Source organism: Centropristis striata, chromosome 13 (genome assembly GCF_030273125.1).
Source record: "Centropristis striata isolate RG_2023a ecotype Rhode Island chromosome 13, C.striata_1.0, whole genome shotgun sequence".
Classification (NCBI taxonomy): domain Eukaryota; kingdom Metazoa; phylum Chordata; class Actinopteri; order Perciformes; family Serranidae; genus Centropristis; species Centropristis striata.
In genome coordinates, this window is record NC_081529.1 from 14,963,004 (window position 1) to 14,984,229 (window position 21,226).

A 21,226-nucleotide genomic window follows, 5' to 3' on the forward strand; every position below is an offset into this window, starting at 1 on the left:
AGTTTTGCAGAGAGACTGCAGCAGTGTTAATTTCTAAATATGTGCAGAACCAAAAAGATATGCAACAATGCATGTTCAAATTCTTAGTTAAAAGCAAGCAAGTACGTGCTCAAACACACGCACAGATTGCATGTCAGTTTGCTGTCAGACACTGCGGTAGCATGTCAATCTCAATGCTATTCATAGTCATAAACTTTAAATCCTATAAAGGCACACACTGCGCAAGCAGCAAGCCAACACACACACACACACACACACACACACACACACACACACACAAACACACAAACACACAAACACTTGAGTGTCAGTGCAGATGATGGACATGTCAATTTAACAGCAGAGCAGAGATGGGATGACCTGGATCAATGTTTCGATCCGAATCCTGGATTATTTGGACATGTCAGCTTTGGTGGTACAACATTTGGCTGTGAGAGGGAAGAGATGGATTTTCTGAGAGAAAATAAGCTCTTTTCCGCTTTTTTTGTCCCATCGTAAATTAAAATCTATTTTAGTGTACTCCTTTCTTGGAAGAACGAGGACATCAGCAAGTTATTTACAGCTTCAAAAATTGTATGATACGCACTTCTTCCATCAGCTCAGAGCTTGAAGTCCGACCTCTGGTTATGAGTTTGAAGAAAAAATGAGAAACTTGGACAGTTTTCTATGAGGCCACTCCCGTGATCAATAGACTATAAGTAGTAAAGAAGAAAAAATGACACATCTGATACAAAAACAAATTGTTTCTCGACCTTGGCAGACCATGTGCAAAACAACATCCAAGCCCAGTCACAAACATGTGTCAGCCATGACTCTCAAATCAAATTCAAGCCTTTCTTAGTGACTTTCACAATGAAAATGTGCAATAATTTCATGTTGATTTTATGTGGTAAGATGTGATAGTGTTTGAAATTGATTGTAAAGAGTAGGCCTGGGCCATTATATGATTGCAATTAGTGATCGCGACAAACTTCAGGTCGATTACAGTGATCAGCTGTGAGCATTTACTTGATCAAACAAGTTGGAAATGTGTGTGACAACAGCCAATCAGAGTCGACCTTTTCCTGCTCCATTTCTGTTTGTAAGTTGCTGGAGAAGTAAACAGAAAGACCGAACGTGGAGCTAAACACGGAGCTGAGGGCAGCGAAATAGATGTCAGCCATGACTTGGAGCAATAAACCAGAGAGGAACAGGTGAATGTTGGGAAAGAGCATAGGAAATTACAATCTATCCGCCGCTGTATCGAGAGAAAACTAATATTCACAGCACGGCAATTCACACACAGGTAAGGTGCATTCAATAGCGTCGAAACAGCAAAGGTGCCACCCAAGTGATTATGTAGAAAGCATGAAAATGCCACTGCTGCCACCACACGTAGCATTAGCAGTTCAGCCACTACGAGTGGACCTAATCTCTAGTTTCTTTAGTTTTCAGTACAGATGCTTTAAAACTAGCAGTTTGAAAACAATATAAACAATCGGGATAATATGACGATGATAATATCGGACGATATGAAAAAATATATGGTGACCTTTTTTTTTTGCCATATCGCCCAGCCCTAGAAAAGAGGCAACTATCTTCATAGCTGATTATTTGTTTAACTCATTTATCAAGCAAATACGTTTGTCTATGATCTGTTTCAGCTTCTCAAATGTTGAGGTTTTGCTGCTTTTCTCTGTTTCATGTCTTTGTTATGAATCCGTTTGGCTTTTGAGCTGTAAGCAAGGTAAAAGATTTCAGAGGAAGATGTCACCTTGAATTTTGATTATGGGCATTTTGTGACAATTTATAGGCTAAAAAAGGTAATCAATTAATCGAGAAAAATAGGTTAGATACTGGGGCAAACAGAGATTTATGAGGGTTTCAAAGTTGTATTAGAAGATTTGTACAGATGGGCTTAGACGCATGTTTATTTCACTCAATCTTCTCACGAAATGTAGCTGTTTAAAATGCTGGCCTTTACATTTGGATGCTAAACTTTAATCAAAATATGGTACTTTCAAGGCCAGTCTTCATTTAAAAAAATGTTATATGGTTCCTAACATCCACACACTGACCACACAGACTTTCAAGGAACTTTAGAGCTCTTACATGCACGCGTGATCTGATCGGATCAATCACTCACCTGCCCTGTTGATCTCAATGATCTCCTCCTGTGCCAGTGGGCAGTCTCCAGTACCCATCATGCTGCCTGATCCCACCATGCCTGGCCCGAGCACATTGCCCATCAGCCTGTGCGGCGAGGCAGTTGCCATGGCCAGGGCGTCTGGCTTACAGTAGTTGGGGCTGCCGGGCTGGGGTGCTCGGGGGATGTGCTTGTTCCTCTTCTTGGGGAGCTTCTGCTTGGCCATGGCCAGGGAGTAGTACATGCCGAAGTTGTTGACAATGACGGGCACAGGCATGGCGATGGTCAGCACTCCAGCCAAGGCGCAGAGGGCACCCACCAGCATTCCTGACCATGTCTCAGGGTACATATCCCCGTAGCCCAGCGTGGTCATGGTCACGACAGCCCACCAGAACCCAATGGGGATGTTCTTGAAGTTGGTGTGGGCCGCGGCTGTCGGATCATCTGGGTCGGCACCAATGCGTTCAGCATAGTAGATCATGGTAGCAAAGATGAGGACGCCCAGCGCCAGGAAGATGATGAGCAGCAGGAACTCATTGGTGCTCGCCCGCAGAGTGTGGCCCAGGACCCGCAAACCGACAAAGTGACGGGTCAGCTTGAATATACGCAGGATACGTACAAAGCGCACCACACGCAGGAAGCTCAGCACGTCTTTGGCTGTTTTGGAGGAGAGGCCGCTCAGCGCCACCTCCAGGTAAAAGGGCACAATGGCCACAAAGTCAATGATGTTAAGGGCGCTGCGGAAGAACTCTGCCTTGTCAGGGCAGAAGATGACACGCGCCACCACCTCAATGGTGAACCAAATGACGCAGACGCCCTCCACATATGTCAGCCAGCCATCTGTGACTACCTCATACACTATCTGCAGGATAGAAGAGAGTAAAAAGGGTTAGTTGAGCTTATATTGCATTAACTCATTCAATTATTCATTCATGACAAGGTTTATGATACTGATTAGCACTAGCACTAGTTCTTGCCCTTTCCATTGTTGAGTCCAACAACAAAACACCAAGGAAACAATGTCCAACCATTAAAAGCAAAAATCCAGTTCATGAAGCCTCTAACAGTGGGTTTATAAAAGAGACTTTGATGTTACTCATCCTGTAATGCTGTTCCTAATAATGAGCTCATTAGCAGTGGTGGAAGAAGTATTCAGATCTCTTACTTAAGTAAAAGTACTAATACCACACTGTGAAATTACTCCACTACAAGTAAAAGTCCTGCATTCAAAACTTACTGACGTAAAAGTACAAAAGTATCAGCATCAAAATGTACTTAAAGTATCAAAAGTGAAAGTACTTGTTATGCAGAATGGACCCACTTTGCCTCTAAATGTAGTGAAGTAGAAGTATAAAGTTACATAAAATTGAAATACTCAAGTAAAGTACCTCAAAATTGTACTTGAGTCCAGAACTTGAGTACATGTATTTTCCACCAATGCTTATTAGAGACATAACCAGCTTTAGGGGACTACACCAAACTCACCTTCTCCATCCCCACAGTGACCAAAGTTATGTCTGATGAAAGGGGCAATCCGCCATTAACAGAAATGTCACTTTACTAGTTATGAGCAACCCCTTGGCAAGTTGGCTCGGGCTTGGAGATGACAATTTTAACACTCCTGTTATATTGTGGGTCAAATCGATCCATTTCAAGGTTTAAAAATCAGAAAAAAAATACTTAAAAGTTTTGGGGATTTTGGGATTAAATTTCTTCTGCTTGGCTAAACAGGTGTAATAAACCTATAAAATGAAAATGGTTCATTTCACATCTTTGCATGTTTATATTACATAGATAGATGTTCAATGGTCAATCGGACCCTGAACAGAAGAGATGACTCAAGAAAAAATTTAAAAATTTAAAATATACATTTCAATAACTCAATGTCATGTAAAACTATTGTATTTTATGTCGTCTATCCAATGTACATTAAAAAAGTTTTTACACACATTTCTTTATGAAAAACAAGTGAATTATCCTCATTGAACCACGATCTATGAGAGGTAAAGAACATCATTGCACTAAATATTGATTGAAATGGTTAGTAATTAGAGTTAATAATGAAATATAAACAATGTTTATTGGGATTTTTTTGGTTTCTGACAATTTTGGATAATTAAACATGCCCCAGGTCAAATTGACCCACGAACATTATTGCTGTTCCTGAGAAACATAACAGGAGGGTTAAGGGTCTTACGATATGCTGCATTATGGCAATTCTAGGACTTTATTTTTTCATTTAATTCGGCCTCTACTTTGCTTTTTGATCACCATTTTTTTAACAGTTGTTTCATGAATCTCCCCACTTTGTAGAACATTAATACTAGATTGCTGCAGTGTCCCTTTTACAGTCAAATATACATATCTAACACTAAAAGAAGCAATCAACTAAAATGTCATGGTACCTCCTCATGCGTCACGTTGCCAACAGTGATGTTCTCTGTTTTGTTGTAGATGGTGTTGAAGGCTTCATGGGTCTCCAGGCAGAAGGTGGAGATGGAGAGGAGGATGAAGAAGAGTGAGGCAAGTGCCACATACTGCAGAGAGAGAAACAGAGGGGGGAGGGGTTACAGTTTTACCATTTTAACATCAAACATATCATCCCTTTATTCAAGTCACTTTACAGGAAACTGTCACATCTGCACACTCATATTTTCCTGGCCAGTTTTCGCCCTTTGTCATTAATATTTTGGTGGGCATGTGATTGCTGATATGATGAGGGGGTTTGGGCCATTGCAGTATGTGGAAAGCAGTGGTTATACCTACAGGCTGCAGAAAGGGGGCACCAATAACACACTGAGGAGAGTGCAGGAATGCTGTTAATTCAGTGCAAATGTCCTTACTGCTGCAATCCCATTGATAACAGCACAGTCAGAGACATAGAGGGAGGGAGGGGGGAGGGAAGGAAGGAAGAATGATGGATGGAGGGTGTAAAAGTAATGAAGTACACAGGGTATGAGAGAGAGAGAGAGAGAGAGAGAGAGAGAGAGAGAGAGAGAGTGTGTGTGTGTGTGTGTGTGTGTGTGTGTGTGTGTGTTTGTGTGTGTGTGTGTGAAAGAGAAAAAGTGGAAAAATAGATACACATTGTATGTAAAGAGAAAATCAGCAGGTACATGAACGATGGAGGAATATATGCATTAGTGTGAGCACCATTATGAAAGCACACGTCATGTGTCATTGAATGTATGTAGATCTTGGGTGAGCAGTCTTTTTTTTTTTATCAGTAAAGGATCAATGATCATCTATTTGTCCTAGACCACTGATACACACACATACACATATACACACTCCATCAATCTCCAAGTAGCAAATCATTCTTTTACTTTATGTAGCATATTATCAGTCATTTTCTGTACAGTGCTCACGTGTGTAATGAGATTCCCTTTTCTCTGCAGCACCCCCCCCCCCCCCACCCCTCTGTCTCTCTCTTTCTCTCTCTCTCTCTGCCTTTCTCTGCCTTTGCTCTATGCAGTGAGCGGTCGGCATATCTTTAGTTCCTAGCTGGACTGGCCACTGGGAGCACCAGGAGTCTTCCTGGTGGGCCACTTGAGAAACGTAGTCAATGCAATGCAAAATCCACATACAGTCATGAAAAAAATTATTAGACCATTGTTTTCTTCAATTTCTTGTTAATTTTAATGCCTGGTACAACTAAAGGTACATTTGTTTGGACTAATATAACGAATGATAACAACACATATAGCTCGTAAGAGTTTAATTTAAGAGCTGATATCGAGCCATTTTCCATGGTTTTCTTGACAATAACCAAAATCATTATCAAGAAAACCATGGAATTTTTTTGTTGTTATCCCTATATTTGTCCAAACAAATGTAACTTTAGTTGTACCAGGCATTAAAATGAACAAGAAATTAGATAAAACAAGGGTGGTCTTATAATTTTTTTCCATGACTGCATTTTGAAATAAACGGCAAAAAAAATAAACGTGCTGTATGTCCGACTGGCCCAGGTTGGGTTGCTGTTAACCTCTCTCTTCAAGCTCATTACTTTTGGTCCAGTCCATTCTTTTTTGTTCTGAGCACTGTTTTATTAAGAATTTACTCATATACAACACCAATACAATTCAGCACCTTTTCATAAATACAAAAACGTTACAGTGATGCAACAGTCCTGTTCTGCCCTGAGGCTTAGAATAGTATCCGGTAGATGTGTAAATAGACAGAACATCATATTTAACCCTCCTGTTATGTTACGGGTCAAATTGACCCATTTCAAAGTTTAAAAATCTAAAAAAAAAAATTGTTAAAAGTATTTTTTAATAATAGTAATAATTAAAAAATAAATAATAGTAATAGAAAAAAATATAAATGTAAAACAAAAAAACAATATATATATATATATATATATATATATATATATATATATATATATATATATATATATATGTCTTTCCAATTTTCACTAAAAAAGTTTTGACGTGCATTTTTTATGCAAAAAATTACCCACAAACAAACAAATAAACAAAAACAAAAAACAAACAATCCCAAATCTCTCAGACAAATGGGAATGCGAGAGGTTTACAATAGCTAGTGCTCAGTGTTCTTCTTCCACTAAATCCAGGTCTTTCCACAAAGTAAATGGTCTCCAAATCTTCTCAAACAAGTCTAGTTTCCCTCTCTGCATATATGTTATTTTTTCCAGAGGTAAAGCTGTTAACATCTGCCTAATCCAAAAGGTCACATTTGGTCTACTTTTCTTTTTCCGAAATAAGGCAATTTATTTTTTTTGCATGTAAAAGGCACAAATCTATCAATGTTCGTTGTCCAGTCCCTTCTGCCCCTTTCCCATCTCTGACTGGTCACATTAGGGTAAACAGTGGAATGGAGCAAGACGGACAAACTAAACAATTGGTAGAGTAGGGGTCCCTTGAGGCTGATGCAGCCAAATGTTTAAAACCAACTACTTATTCATTTAGTGCTGTTGTCAGTAAATCCCCAGAGCCAGTAGCCGTGTTTCTGATGCTAATTTTGAGGTTTCCCATGATAAAAGCTTGATGGAAACAATAAAAGCTTTATTGCTCGCTTGAGGTGGTTTTTGTCTTTCTCTAGTTAATGGGAGATGAAAACGATTTTTGCGAATAAGTTCTGACGTAGCAAACATTTAACTCATGACTGATCAGCTGTTTCTGCTCTGCCCAGTTGAATCTGAAATTCCTGAATTAGTGTTGCCAATCGATTAAAATATTTAATTTCGATTAATCGCATGGTTGTCCATAGTTAACTCGCGATTAATCGCAAATTAATTACACTTATCTGTTCTAATTGTACATTAACAGGATATGTTTCAAGTTTGCTGAAAGCAAAACATGGCAAACTGAGGCCCAACAAGAAACAACAAATGAATGTAACATGACTCAGTTATACTAACACCATGTCGTGTCCAGCTTAACACTAAACATCCCGTTTCAAACAGCTCAACACAAAATGATGGACCTCATCATCACAACAAAACAACACATTGTACAACAGGTACACCTGTCAGTTAAATAAGATCCTTCACACTTAAAGTGAATAAATTCAGACAGGGTAACTGTCTAACCTCACATGGGGATAATAAAGGCTCACAGAAACATTATCTTCTACTAAGTGGGATCAAAACAGGGCAATACAAAAAATAAATTAAACTGGACGTCTCCATGGTAACTCATTCATGTCAACAGTAACAGTAACTAATAACTTTGATTTGTTGGAGCTGAACTTACCATTCAAAATAAGTTCAAAAGACTGCGGCCGCCGTAGCTAACTGTGCACAGCGTCCGCCCCTTATTGTAAACAAACCGGCCTGCTAACTGTGCACAGAGTGTCCGGAGGACGCTAACTAAACACAAACTGCTGCAGCACACACACATTGTACTGCTAAAGAGCTAACTGTGCAGCTTATTAGCACTGTGCTACTGTAGCGCGTCACTATTGTCTCCTGCACTATGAGTGGGCACGAATATCACGCCTTCGCGGGATCATTATGAAGACGAAAAGCCGGCACAGGTCTTTGCGGCAATATAGCGGGACATTTGCGGGGCCGCACTATGAAAGGGCCTTAAGTTGAAAAACTCAATAAGCACCCTGTTAAATAATAATAATAATAAAATTGTTGGAGATATAGGGTGCTGTAGATCAATACAACTGTGTTGTCTGCATAGTTATTAAATGTCACTACATGTTGTTGATTATGTGCAATGAGAATTGACCCAATAATTTGGACATATTGTCACAGCAGGTAAAGCAGGGGTCTTACTACTAGTGACATCCATGCTTAGCCTGCTATGAGTGTGTGTGTGTGTGTGTGTGTGTATTCATTTGTGTGCGTGTGTGTGTCAGGTCAGTGATGAAGACAGACAGATGAAGTCTTCGTCTAATCCTCAGGGACACATCAAGTCCCACAGCTTATTACCATGGTCTAATTTAACACTGCTATCTAGAGCTGCCCTGGATACACACAAAAACACACACACGCGCGCGCGCACACACACGTTCTTAAACCTATTCAGGGTGTTTGAGAGTTATTAAAAGCAGATACAGAAGGATACACAGCATAAACATCCCCTTGCTTAATTACACAACATGCCTTGGCCGGCGAGCTCCTTCTTCTCTAACTGGATGCTGCACCTTTAAAAAAGTCTCATTTTTACACATTGAATAGAGCCGTGACCTTGCTCGTTCACCCTCTAAGTAATATGATTTTGTTATTATTTACAGTTTAGTAATGCAGTGGAGTAGTGCCGCCCTTAGAGGGAAAAAGATCTTAGATCTGAGAGGGAAATAAATAATCTAGGGAATTAAGGAATTAAATATCTGTAAATAGTATTTACCTGTACATACTAGAGCTGTTGAAAATTCTCCATTATCGATGCGGAAAAGTCAATAATCGGACATATAATACACCCCTCACCCACTAACAAACACACATACACACACACACACACACACCACAAGCACCCCCCACCCGCTGCCACCGCAGCTGCTACTGAGCTCTCATTACGTGACAAAGCTCTCAGCATTGGCTACTAATAAACGTGAGATTACAGATTCACATTCGAATCAACGGAAACACCTGACTTCAAACATTTCAATTACGAAGGCGCCATGTGAACGTGTTGACTTGCGGAACGAAACAGAAACAGACCGAAAGACGAGTCCGTCTCTCCGCAGTGTTCAGGCAGCCTCCCGCTGCACACTCACTCCGTGCCAATATGCTTTGGAGTGTTTATCACCTCGTACATGCGACTACACTCACTTACACAGCACGTCGAAGAGAATACTAAATTAGAGCAGATGATCGAGATGCTTAAGTCCCGCCAGAGTGCGCCTTCATGTGTGTTTTATACCGTGTCCGGACACCGATAAGCGTCAGTCCGGTGAGCCTGCTCTGCAGTGGCGGCTCTAAGGAGGGGCAAGGGGGGCTAGCGCTCCTCCAATATAGTAGGCTATTATTGCCGTTTTTGTTTGTTTCAGGAGGCTGTAGGAATATACTGGAGATAGTGGTATCATATGAAATTAGAAGATCTGGTCTACTGAATTTAGCTCCTAAAAAAGCTATAACAAGGAAATGGTTTAAACCAGACAGCCCATCTATAGACAAGTGGTATGGCATCATCTACGAAATTTTTGGAATGAAAGAATCACTTTCTCCGTGAGGCTTCAGAAAGCTAAATTTGAGGAAATCTGGGAGAAGTGGAGATTGTACACTGCCCCAAATCGCCCTTCTTTTGTCTGTTCTACCACTTGCTGTAGGTGGAAACACCCCCAAGTTCTGTTTGTTTCTGTTTTTAACTAGATAAAAATCAGAAAATATGGATCACATTGCCAATTACCATAACGGTGATTACACAAAATGTAGCAAAAAAAAAAAAAATAGAAATTAGAGGATCTAAGGGATCCATATGCACCATGTCAGGATATCGTGTTGGGAAGTTGTTGAAATAATGCTCCAAATTTAGGCTATTTTTTGATGTGGAATGATGATTTTCAAAGCGGCATCTGACGTCATTCTAGCTCAATGAAAATAGGCTCTCTAGGTTACCACAAGTCTCCTCTTTACATACTTCATGTGGATAACATGCAAAAAACAGTTTCTCATGTAGTACAAATCTGTTATTTCCGCCTACTGTATTTGAATATTTGTGCATACTGAGGTCCCTAAACAGGCTTTGAATGACATGAACTGGGTATCACTGGATACCTGAAACTCTTGTGGATTCAATGAGTCCAGTTGTCTTCATGTGGGATGATGTTAGTCATCAGTAGTAGCCAGTTCACTGCAGTGAGGGCATTTCTTGAGTCTCGACCTCAGCTGTAAGCTGCTGTGACCTCTAGGATAATCACAGCAGAACATAATTGTTTGTCATCCTAACGCTGAAAATACAGAAATCTCCAAAATGGCCAAAGTGTTGAACCCAAATCACAGCATGGATATTCCTATGTTGTTCCAAAGGTCTTGGCATATTAATGTAATATTCTGAAGGGTTTTTAACCATTTTATCCATTGTCGATATGAATAAAATTGCATAATTCAGAACCACATGTGTGTAACAAATGGTATCAACCCAAAAATGTAATGGGCTGCTTTTATTTTATGAGTGCACTTCCTGGTTTATTTTGTAGTTTTGGTTCTTGTATGTTGTGTCTAGTTTTACTTCCTATTTTTCCCCACACACCTGTGTCCCATTTGTAATTAGGCTTCCCCTTGTTATATCCTGTGTTTCCTGTTACCCCTTGTCAGATTGTCTTTGTTTCTCGTGAGAGCAACAAACAATGTGGATTATTGTTTTGTGGATTTTTGGATTGTTTTTGCCTATTTTGGATTTCATTAAAGATTGGATTTTTTGTACAACAGTCCTGGTTTCAGCCACTTCCCTTCTGCGCCCGAGTCTCTGAAGTTAATCGTTTCAAAAAATTGCTGCAGCAACTTATGGGACATAGTTACGAGGTTGATGCGACTACCAAAAGCGTCATATTCAGGTAAAAACATGATGCATGGAAGTTCGTTGATGTTTGAATGCCATCGTTTACGTTTGTTTTTACATGGGACATGAATCTCATTCTCCTCCTATCCATCAACCCTCTCACTTGCCCCAAGTGCAACTTGTGTGACTACTACATTAAGGTTAGGGCACCTTTAATAACACTTGGTTTAGGTTTGAGAACAATCGTGGTAAAGATTAGAAATAGGAAACAAACTTCAGGGTTAGTCAGATGGTTTTTTGAGTGGCTTTGAAAATGTTTGATTAGGATTCAAGACCTTCGCTATTTTGATAAGTAACATTGCTTGTAAACAGAAACTCTGTTTGTCTACAAGAAAACTCTGGTGTGCCACAATGCTAAAATGTGCCAAATTAGCACCTAAATAGAGAGTACAGCCAGTCTGCACCAGGAAAGGGCCTTTGGAAGAAACCTGCCAACTTGAACATCTATAACGTTAACGATTAGTTATTTGATTATTCACTGTTATATACATACTCCAGTATGCATACATACATTACATATATATATACATATATATATATATATATATATATATATATATATATGTAATATATATATATGTGTGTGTGTGTATGTATATATATATATATATATATATACAGTACTGTGCAAAAGTCTTAGGCCTGTTTTGATAATGGACACTTTTATTTTGAAAGGATGAAAATAGACTTCCTATCAATTGTAAAACTAACGTTACCTCAGTGAAATGATACTGTAAAGATAAAGTCAAGGAGTTCAATGTTTTATGTTTTAGCCTCCGAAGAGGTATGAGGTTAGTTTTCACAGTAATCTTGCATATTTAAGTGTGTTTTGTGTTTAAATAAGTTTTGGATCAGATTAATCTTAGTAATTCATGCTAGCAAGGTTTGATACAGTAAGCTAGTTTTGCTCAAATTAATATTCCTACTCTTCTCTAGCTCTATCCAGCTCATTGCATTCTCAGCTCATTGGCTTATTGACGTACGGCCACAGAACTGAACGATCGGCCATTTTCAGTGAGTACTGATATGCAGTCATAGATAAAATTAAAAAAATACAGAGACTGAAAAAATTCCATGTACTCGACAAATTCTTAATGACCATTAATCGATCATCGATTAATTATTCCCATTCCTAGTCTGTAGGGAATATTTGTCATTTAGAGAGAAAAATACCCTTAATCAAATATAATAAATAGCCCCTATAGACAAGTAGTTACACTTACTGTACATTCACTGTCTTTTTCTGCAATTCTTTATTCAGTCTTCAAACATAACATATCAAACTACGCTGGTCCTTACAGTCACATACAGTATAGTAGGTTTCTATTTCTGAGGTGTGGAAGTCAGATGACAGTCTTCACATGAGATCTTTCAGAAAGGGAAACACCTTCTACCAGCCAAATACTGCGCAAATGTGTCTGGCTGGTGAGTCTGTCTCCTCTGCCAGACACTTTGGCAGGTAACCAGCCAATCATTTGGCATCATATTTGGCTGGTATAACAATGTGATTGTCTAACTAGTTGATATCAGGGTTTTAGCTACCAGGCCAGCTGATGGTTGAAAAAAGAGTTTTGGCTCAGTTGTTTTTTACTTCCACAAATCCCTCACCCACATCTAAACACCATCTCTGAGTGAAGATGATGCACCAATAGTACTATACAGTATTACAACCACACTGAAATAAACACATGGATCTTAATCAGGCCACAAAGTGCAATTAGTGACCAGCTATTTTTTTGTATACTCCATGGAGTTTGCAGTTTTCCATGATAATGAAGCTGGTTGAATATGAACTGGCATAAATCGTTCTATCGTACAATCCACACCATAGCCTGTATATAAATAATGGACCTAGTCACCGTGACGTCACCCATTGGTTTGTGGACTGCCCGTTGGAAGCCTCGAGTTCAGCGTTACACTCGTTGCCATCTTGCGTCGCCATCTTGTTTCCGATACGTGGAGCAGACCATATTTGGACTGTGAAGGAGCCGAGGGATCTGACGACACTGACTACACGCCTCTCTACACCTCAACCTGACTGAGAGAAGCCGCTGCTAATTCATGTTAGCATTAACTTGAGCATTGACTGGGATGTTCATTTTGGCTAGCAAAAAACAAAATGTACGTTACTTACCTCAGAAAACTGAGCAGCGACTCCTTGGAGTGTCTGTTAGTCCAGCCAAACACTGAACAAGACATTTTTACTGAACAAAACGTTCAAATAAACTGTCATTAAGTGAAAATACAGTGAAAGGGTCAAAGTTATGAGACCAAACCGGTAAACATCCTTTTTATATCTATATAACGTTATATATAACTTTATTGACATGTTGCCGTGGATACGCATTGTTCTGCTTCTCTCCTGATGACGGCTCGCCTTGTTAGTGACCTGTCAATCAAAGCTAGCCACGCCCCAAATCATACGATTCAATATCTTCTATTTTCTTCTAAATGGGGCCATTATAAGAACTATTGACATCAAATTGTCTTGAAGAATATTTTCTACTAGTGATTGAGACTATAGTGTTGTCTTTAAAAAAAAATTCTGAGGTAATAAATCAAGTGAGAAGTTTTATAATTTTTTACTGAAATGAATGGACAGATTTTTTTGCAGCCAAACTTAGCGCCCCCTACTGGAATTTTTGGTAGATTGCAGCTTAAGGCACTTCCGGTTTGCCTCCATGCTCAGACACGGAGATTGCCGCCTGGTGGAAAGCTATTCACACAGTTTTCGCCATGAAATCAGATTGCAGTTGCAATTATGTTGCAGTTGAATCATGACTAAATGATCGATACATTATGAAAAAAACAACATGAATTTGTTTGGCTGCCCTATAAACAGATACACCAGCTCTTATTGTATTTCTGACAGGTAGCTGCGGTAGTGTTTGATGTACAGTAGTATTTAGCTACTCTTGCTTTTAACACGGTAATGACAGGTTAATCAAATCACACACGTCATCATACATACACAGTTCGCGGTTGTAAAAAAGGCTGCAGTTTCTGTTAATTTAGGCTACAAAACCACCAACCTAGGTTTAGGGCAAAAAAATTCCTGGTTAGGCGTGATAAAAGACACTTTAAAGAGTAAATAAATGTACAAGGGTGACGTGAGCCACGGAAGTTTCATATGTTACATAAACAACACAAGTTACGGAAGTTACCTAAAAAGTTATTTACTTTTGTTTTCACACGGACACGAACGCCGTTCTTGGTGGAAATCCGCAGTTTGTTTAAGGTTACACATAAACACAATATGTTTAAAGTATTGTACAACTACTACAATTCAACTCACAATATCGATATATTTATTTATGTGTCAATCACCGCTGACTGATTTAAAGCAAAAACAAGAAAACCATAACATTATAAAAAATAAATAAAGGTCCAATAAATAAAACCAGATGTCACATTTACATTGAATGTGTTATTTAACCTGCAAGACAGAAACACACCAGCAACACGACTGTTCCTCCTGCTTCTCTTCTTCCCTTCATACCTCCCCGCTCCGTCCTCTCCATCACATTCCCTTGCTCCTGTCAGTCAAACACAATGACCTAAATCTCTTTCCTTACCTCCTCCCCTGGACAATCTCCTCTCTTTCTTTAGCTTTCTGTCTTTATCTTCTTTATCTCTGACTACTCCTCTCTCTCCTGTCTCTGCTGTTTTCTCATCTATTTATGTCACTCTTTTTATACCTTTCTCCTTCAAATGTGTTCTTCTCTTTCTGTCATCTCCTGGTATTGTTAGATCTCTTCTTTTTCAATCTCTCCATTTGTTCCCTTCTAGTGCCAGTAGTGACAATCCCAGACAATTATTCCCCAACTCTGCAGTTTCTCTTCAGGTATCTTTAGCCACCTTTTGCATTTCACAACTATTTCCAGGTTAAGAAGGCAACTATTTTCAGCAGAAAAGCTATCTGCCACCAAACCAAACATTGGCAATTAGCTGATGAACACAGTGGAACTTTTAGATAGATATCAGATATTTGACATATGAGATGGGTTTTTTTTCTGTGAAATATGCTCAAGATCCTGAATTGTTAAGAACTGATCATTGGAACTGGAATCATTCATCAATTCATTCATTCATTCATCATCCTTCACAGCTGATCCAAACTCTGAACCAATCCCAGCTGACATTGGGCGAGAGGCTGAGCAGACCATGAACAGTTTGCCAGACTATCACTGGGCAGACACATGGATACAGACACTATTGTTAACCCTTTTCGGCCAAGGCAGTTCGAGGGCTGGTTTGGAGCCGGTGCCTAATCTTGAACCAGTTTGTCATGTTTCGACTGCCAAAGAACCGGATCTTTGCAGGAAAACTGGTTCCAGAGCGGCACCAAGTCTTTACTGGTCTTGAACGCTTACGTCCGGGGCTGGGGGCGGGATTATCATGGCAAGACCAACGAAAACATTTAAAAAAAAAAAAACCCACAGAGCTTCTCTATGGGTGCAAAGGCTTCAATGTTTTATTCAATTAATTGTAATGCTTTCTATGCCTTTATCAGTGTTTCTTCAAGGGTATTTTTCAGCAGCAGGGGTAAAGGGGTGACCAGAACAAAGTAGGGGGGTCCGGTTGCATGCTCCCCGGATAATTTTTTTTCACCCTACAAGCCTAAATTTGGTGCCTCTCTCACGTTATAATGCCACTATTCCATATTAATCATTGCATATTTTAATTAATTATTGTAAAGGAGAATGGTTCTTCTATGTTATATTCAAGGCATCATATTTTGACAGTCTTCTTGTAAATTCTGTGGTGGACTTTGTTATCCATGTGCTCTTATTTTGAAAGCTACATGTATTTGCTTTAATTTTAAAAGCGGGTATTACACGTACTTCACGTCACCCTTAGTAAATACCACATGAACCAGAAAACAAGTGGAGGCTGAGTGGCCGCAGTGTGCTTCGTTCTCTTTCAGTAACATTAGCTAGCCATCCGCTAGTGTTGTCTCGTTCTTAAACGATGCGTTCCAAAGAACAAATTACTTGGCAGAACAAACATACTGAATCTCTTCCTGAAAAGTTTCGTTCTTTTCTCAACTCCTGTCCTGTCTCCTGTGTCTCTCTCTCCAGACCGTAATTGCTAAATATGGTGCGCACGGAGTTGCTCAAGTCCGCCCCTTACTCCAGACTTCTTCTTCTTGAGGCATGAAACTATTTATCTATTAGCTGAACTCTACAAATGAGAGCAAACACTGACTTGACCAAAAAAATACAAGCTTGTTAAAAGCATTTAGTGGTTTTACGCAGATTTGCTTGTGTTTGCATATAGGAAGGAAAAACACTAAAACATCATCCGGTGACTCAGAAAATACTCATTACCTAAGTACTTAGCAAATAATGTCAATACTGGGGGGGGGGGGGGGGGGGAGAGAAGGGATGGAGACACACATCAAAAAGCAAGTGTGCAAGTCAGCAAGGGAGAGAGATGTTAAGAAAGAGAGAGATGGTACGGGAAAGAAATAAACCATTTTTGTCAGGAAAAAAAAGAAAATGAAGGTCAGACCATTGCAAGAACAAGATGAGGCAAGAAAAAAAGTGCACTCAGCTTGGGACGGAGGATCAAAAGCTTCTAATTAGAGTCATTTAGCCTGGCCAGGCTTGCAATCTGTGCCCAAACTCATCACACTGATCCCAAACTGACCTACATGTCAGCGGATAGTGGGAGAGAAAGAAAGGAGGAGAAAAGGGTACTAGTAACATTACAGAAAGAGAAAGCTGTAGATGAAAGACAAAAATAACCGTTGACTTCCAGCTGGTGCATCTCGTGCAAGGAAAACCACCACCAGTGTGAGCAAAATAAACACAAAAGACTTTTGCCTTTACTGTGTTCTGTCCCAGTGAAGAGACTGGGGTTTACAGCCTATAATTTCTAGAAGACATGGCTTTAGGAAATATAAATGTAATTCCTAAATCAATGTGTTTACACTGTTTTCATAATCATTAATTCATTATCCTTATCCAAATTCAGGTCGTGGAGGACTGGAGCTGATCCCACCTGACATTGAGTACACCCTGGACAGGTCTCCAGACTAGGCCTGTGCGATTATATGATCGCGATAAATTTCAGGTCGATTACTGTGATCATCTGTGAGCATATTTACTCGATCAAACATGTCAGAAATGTGTGTGACAACAGCCAATCAGAGAAGTAAACTTGAAGCTAAACACGGAGCTGAGGGCAGCAAAATAGATGTCAGCCAAGACTTGGAGCAATAAACCAGGGAGGTACAGGTGAATGCTGTGAAAAGAAAATCCAGAGAAAACTAATATTCACAGCATGGCAATTCACACACAGGTATGGTGCATTCAATAGCGTCAGAACGGCTGTGGTGCATTCATGAGCTTGGGACATATGAAAACTTACAGAGAAACAAGTTATTGAATTGAGCTTGGTTCAATAAACAAAACATTAACGGTGTGGGCTTTCTAACAACAACAATCTCACAGTTTGTTTATTTTCGGTCTTGCAGAACTGCAAAAACACATGGGACTATAAAGTAGTTCACAGTGTAATTTTATACACATTTGTACATTTGTTGTACTGTTGAGTAAATATTACTTAATTTGCTTTGTTATTTACTTCATATGTTAATAAAATATTGAACTAATCTCTACTTTCTTTAGTTTTGAGTATGGATGCTTTAAAACTAGCAGGTTAAAAACAATATAAAAAATCGTGATAATAATTGAGATCGGACGATATGAAAAAATATATTGTGATCAATTTTTTTGCCATATTGCCCAGAGTACTACAAACTATGGCTGTATCCCAATGTAAGGAAGTTCAGAAAGTTATACATTTGTTTATTGTGTTAACAGGGACCGGCAGCCCACTATTATCCGTTATTGTTATTCATAAAAAAATGTTACTGAACTGTACTGTAAAATAAAATTTAAAAAAATCACATCTCCATGGTGAGTTATGCGCTGCTGACAAATTACATGCAACCTATGTGCCAAAATCCAATTTTGTGTGCATGTCATACGCACAAGAGAGTTTGTAAAAAATATCTACTCTACCAGTTGCAGGTCATTTTTTTTTATAACAGCACGGTTGTAAAAAAAAAAAAAAAAAAAAAAAAGGCTGCAGTTTCCTTGAATTTATGCTACAAAACCACTTCCCTAGATTTTGGGCAAAAATCTTCCTGGTTAGGCATTAGTAATTAAATTAATGCATGTAAATACATGCATATATTTGCCAGAAGTAAAGTAGTTACGAGGATGACTTGACTACTGGAAGTGATAGTTATGCAAAGAAGTGATGCACGGATCACTTTTTACTTTTGTTTTCACATGGCACACAAACCCCTGTCTCCTGGTTGAAAATCCTGGGTTTGGTTGACCCATCCACCACCCTTGCCACCCTCACTATTTGCAACTTTTTGGTGCTTTATACACTGCTTTATATTAATCAGAGCGAATACAGGGCGCCACTAACTCCAATCCGAAACATGGGGATGGATTGGCGCATCATATGCACGCAAAATTAGATGTTGCCGTATGCAATGCACATAATTTTATGGTCTAAAGTCGTGTTATTTGTATGCAAATTCAAAAGAATAGGGTGCCTGTTTCCAATTGACATGCAATGCTGCTTTCTTTCCTTTTCCACCTTAACCCTTGTGTTGTCAGCATAGGAAATCCCCTTAATGACCTTTTCTCAAGATTGTGAAAAAGTAAAACATTGCCTTTGTTTATATTTCTATCAAAGCTGTACAGCAACAGGGTACAAATCTTGTCTTATGGGTCATTTTTGACCATAAAAACCATGCATGTACGAACCCTTGCTAAATTACGTTCACACCTATGCAGTACCTTTTTAATAGTAATTAAAATAAACCCCTACTTTAGTAAAACAGTAATCCAATTAAGAAAGGTGTGTTGTAATAAAAGTTTTTCTGCACTGTAAAGAGGAAAAAAATAGATATTCACAAAGATTGTGATGAATGAGAGGTTGTTTCTTCATGCAAAATAGATTTGGGGTTTAAAATTCAATCAAGCTGTTTTATTTAGGGGTTTCAGAGGCAGTTTCACGTCATTTTTTACCTTAGGACAAGTGGTGCATACAGAAAGTTAAGACAGCACAAGGGTTAACCAAAAGTTGAGTATTGTAAAAAGTAATTTCTGTATTTAAACCTAACCAAACTTAAATCATGGAGTTTTAGAGGGCACAGACCTGATCCTGTTAATGAAAACAGAAAATGCAGGGTTGTTACAAGTTATGCATTGTGTTGTTTAATTTGAAGGACTTGAAACAAACAAAACACTTGGATCTGTTGGACACTAATGTCCCAAGTGAATACAAGTAAATGCACCATTGTATTCACACATATGGTATGTGTATGTGGACTACAGCTTCAGGTAAAAAAATAGGGACTGCAGCCGAAAGATTATACAAAGTAATACTTCAAAAATTACTTATTATTTTCTCTCCTGTAGCAGTGACGCAGCAATTGGGATGTCCTCTCCTCCACTGCAGAAAAGACACACACACACACACACACACACACACACACACACACCCCGCACACAGTGTCCCTTGTAAAGGTGACTTCACTACAAATAGCTCTGCTGAAGATTTGCATACTGTTTACTCCCCAGGAGGAGGATACAGCAGTATGTTGGCTGGCATCCCTCAACACACACACACACACACACAAACACACACACACACACACACACACACACATTTTAAGTGTTAGTTCTGCCAAGTCAGTGAAAATTTAACTGGACAGGCTGCATGATCACGTGTGTATATGTGGGGGAGTAAAAAATAAAATGAAAGCCCTGGCAGTAGAGGTTGAGGTGAGAGACAGCCTGTATGTGGTCTTGTAGATGTTGTTTCAGACAGTGGTGGTGCACTGCATTGGTGTACAACAGCAGCTGCAGCACACCTCCCTCTGTGGATTTCCCCTCCTGTCCCACTTCATTTTCCGTGTTTATACTCATTTATCTCTTGATCTCTATCAACTTGTTTGTCTGGCTGCCTTCATCCTCACTGCAGCTCACAGTTTTCTGCATCATCCAACCTGTTTTCCGTCTCATCCTCTCTCCCTGCATGCTGACAGGTGGCGGCATGCAGGAGGTGTCAAAGATCATCTTCAACACAAACAAGCACAGGTCTGACTGCAATGCAATATGCATAGCAACCAGCAGTATGAACCCTTTTTTTTCATCCTGCATGCAAGCACTTCTGTTGTTTTTCTTGTGTAACACTGAAGGAAAAACCATAAAAGCTTTCAGGAAGTGTCAAAACTACAAAGATATGCAAAAGATCTTTGAGAGGAATCAGGGGGGCAGGTGGATGTGGCCATGACCGACATTTCATCCTGCTTTTGTGTGGCCACTGTCTGGGGACTGTCCCAGGGCCCTCAGCCATCAGGGGCCCAGAGGGTTATTGTTCATTGTGTTTAAGTAATTGCAATTTTGGGGGGGGATATGTACAAATAAAGCAAGGTCATGTTTAAAGAGAGTACAAAAGCATGTGCCTTTTAGAGGTGGGGGAAAAAATTGATACAGCATAGTATCGCAATATTTTGTGTGGCTATATATCGATTCACGTCCGCCAAATATCGATATTTAGCATTTATTTAGCATCAGTATTTTCGCCCTTTTCTTTTCCCGGAGACCGTAGCAGGCTCACTTTTAGGAATATACTGGAGACACTGGAATCTATAGGCACACAACTTTATTTCAAGGACATAGCCATATTGAAGATATACAGAGCAGTGAAGCCTAAAGTTGAGAAAAGTTTGATAAAATGCTACAGTTGTTGACGTACATACATTTTTGATATCAGTTCAGTTCAGTTTGACTGAATACTTTGTTGGTCAGTCTGTGGGTTTGACTCTCATTGTGGAGAAATAAAAAGATGAATGAGGTGAAGTGAAGATGAATAGACGGAGAACTTTTGTCTTATTGACGGAACAATTCTTGATTGAATTTAATTTTTTGGACACAAAATTCAGTTGAAAAGTTAAATCGCAATGTATTGTATCGCAATACTCACCATATCGCAAAATGCTTAAAATCGCAATAATATCGTATTGTGACTCAAGTATCGGGATAAAATCGTATCGTGGGGCCTCTGCTGATTCACACCTCTAGTA

The 21,226-nt window shown here is 39.4% G+C and overlaps 1 protein-coding gene across 2 annotated transcripts in view; it reads right to left on the minus strand.

Annotated features, from left to right (window-relative positions):
- The window catches only part of LOC131983461 (potassium voltage-gated channel subfamily C member 1-like), a 95,143-nt gene that overhangs the window by 43,716 nt on the left and 30,201 nt on the right, over window positions 1-21,226 (minus strand). For both annotated transcript variants that reach the window (XR_009395470.1, XM_059348172.1), the window contains exons 2-3: window positions 4,531-4,662; window positions 2,126-2,987 (exon numbers count right to left, since the gene is read on the minus strand). Coding sequence is in view for 1 of the 2 variants with exons in the window: in XM_059348172.1 (XP_059204155.1) it covers window positions 2,126-2,987; window positions 4,531-4,662 (994 nt within the window). In the remaining variant the exon portion in view is untranslated. The remainder of the gene's footprint in view (window positions 1-2,125; window positions 2,988-4,530; window positions 4,663-21,226) is intronic.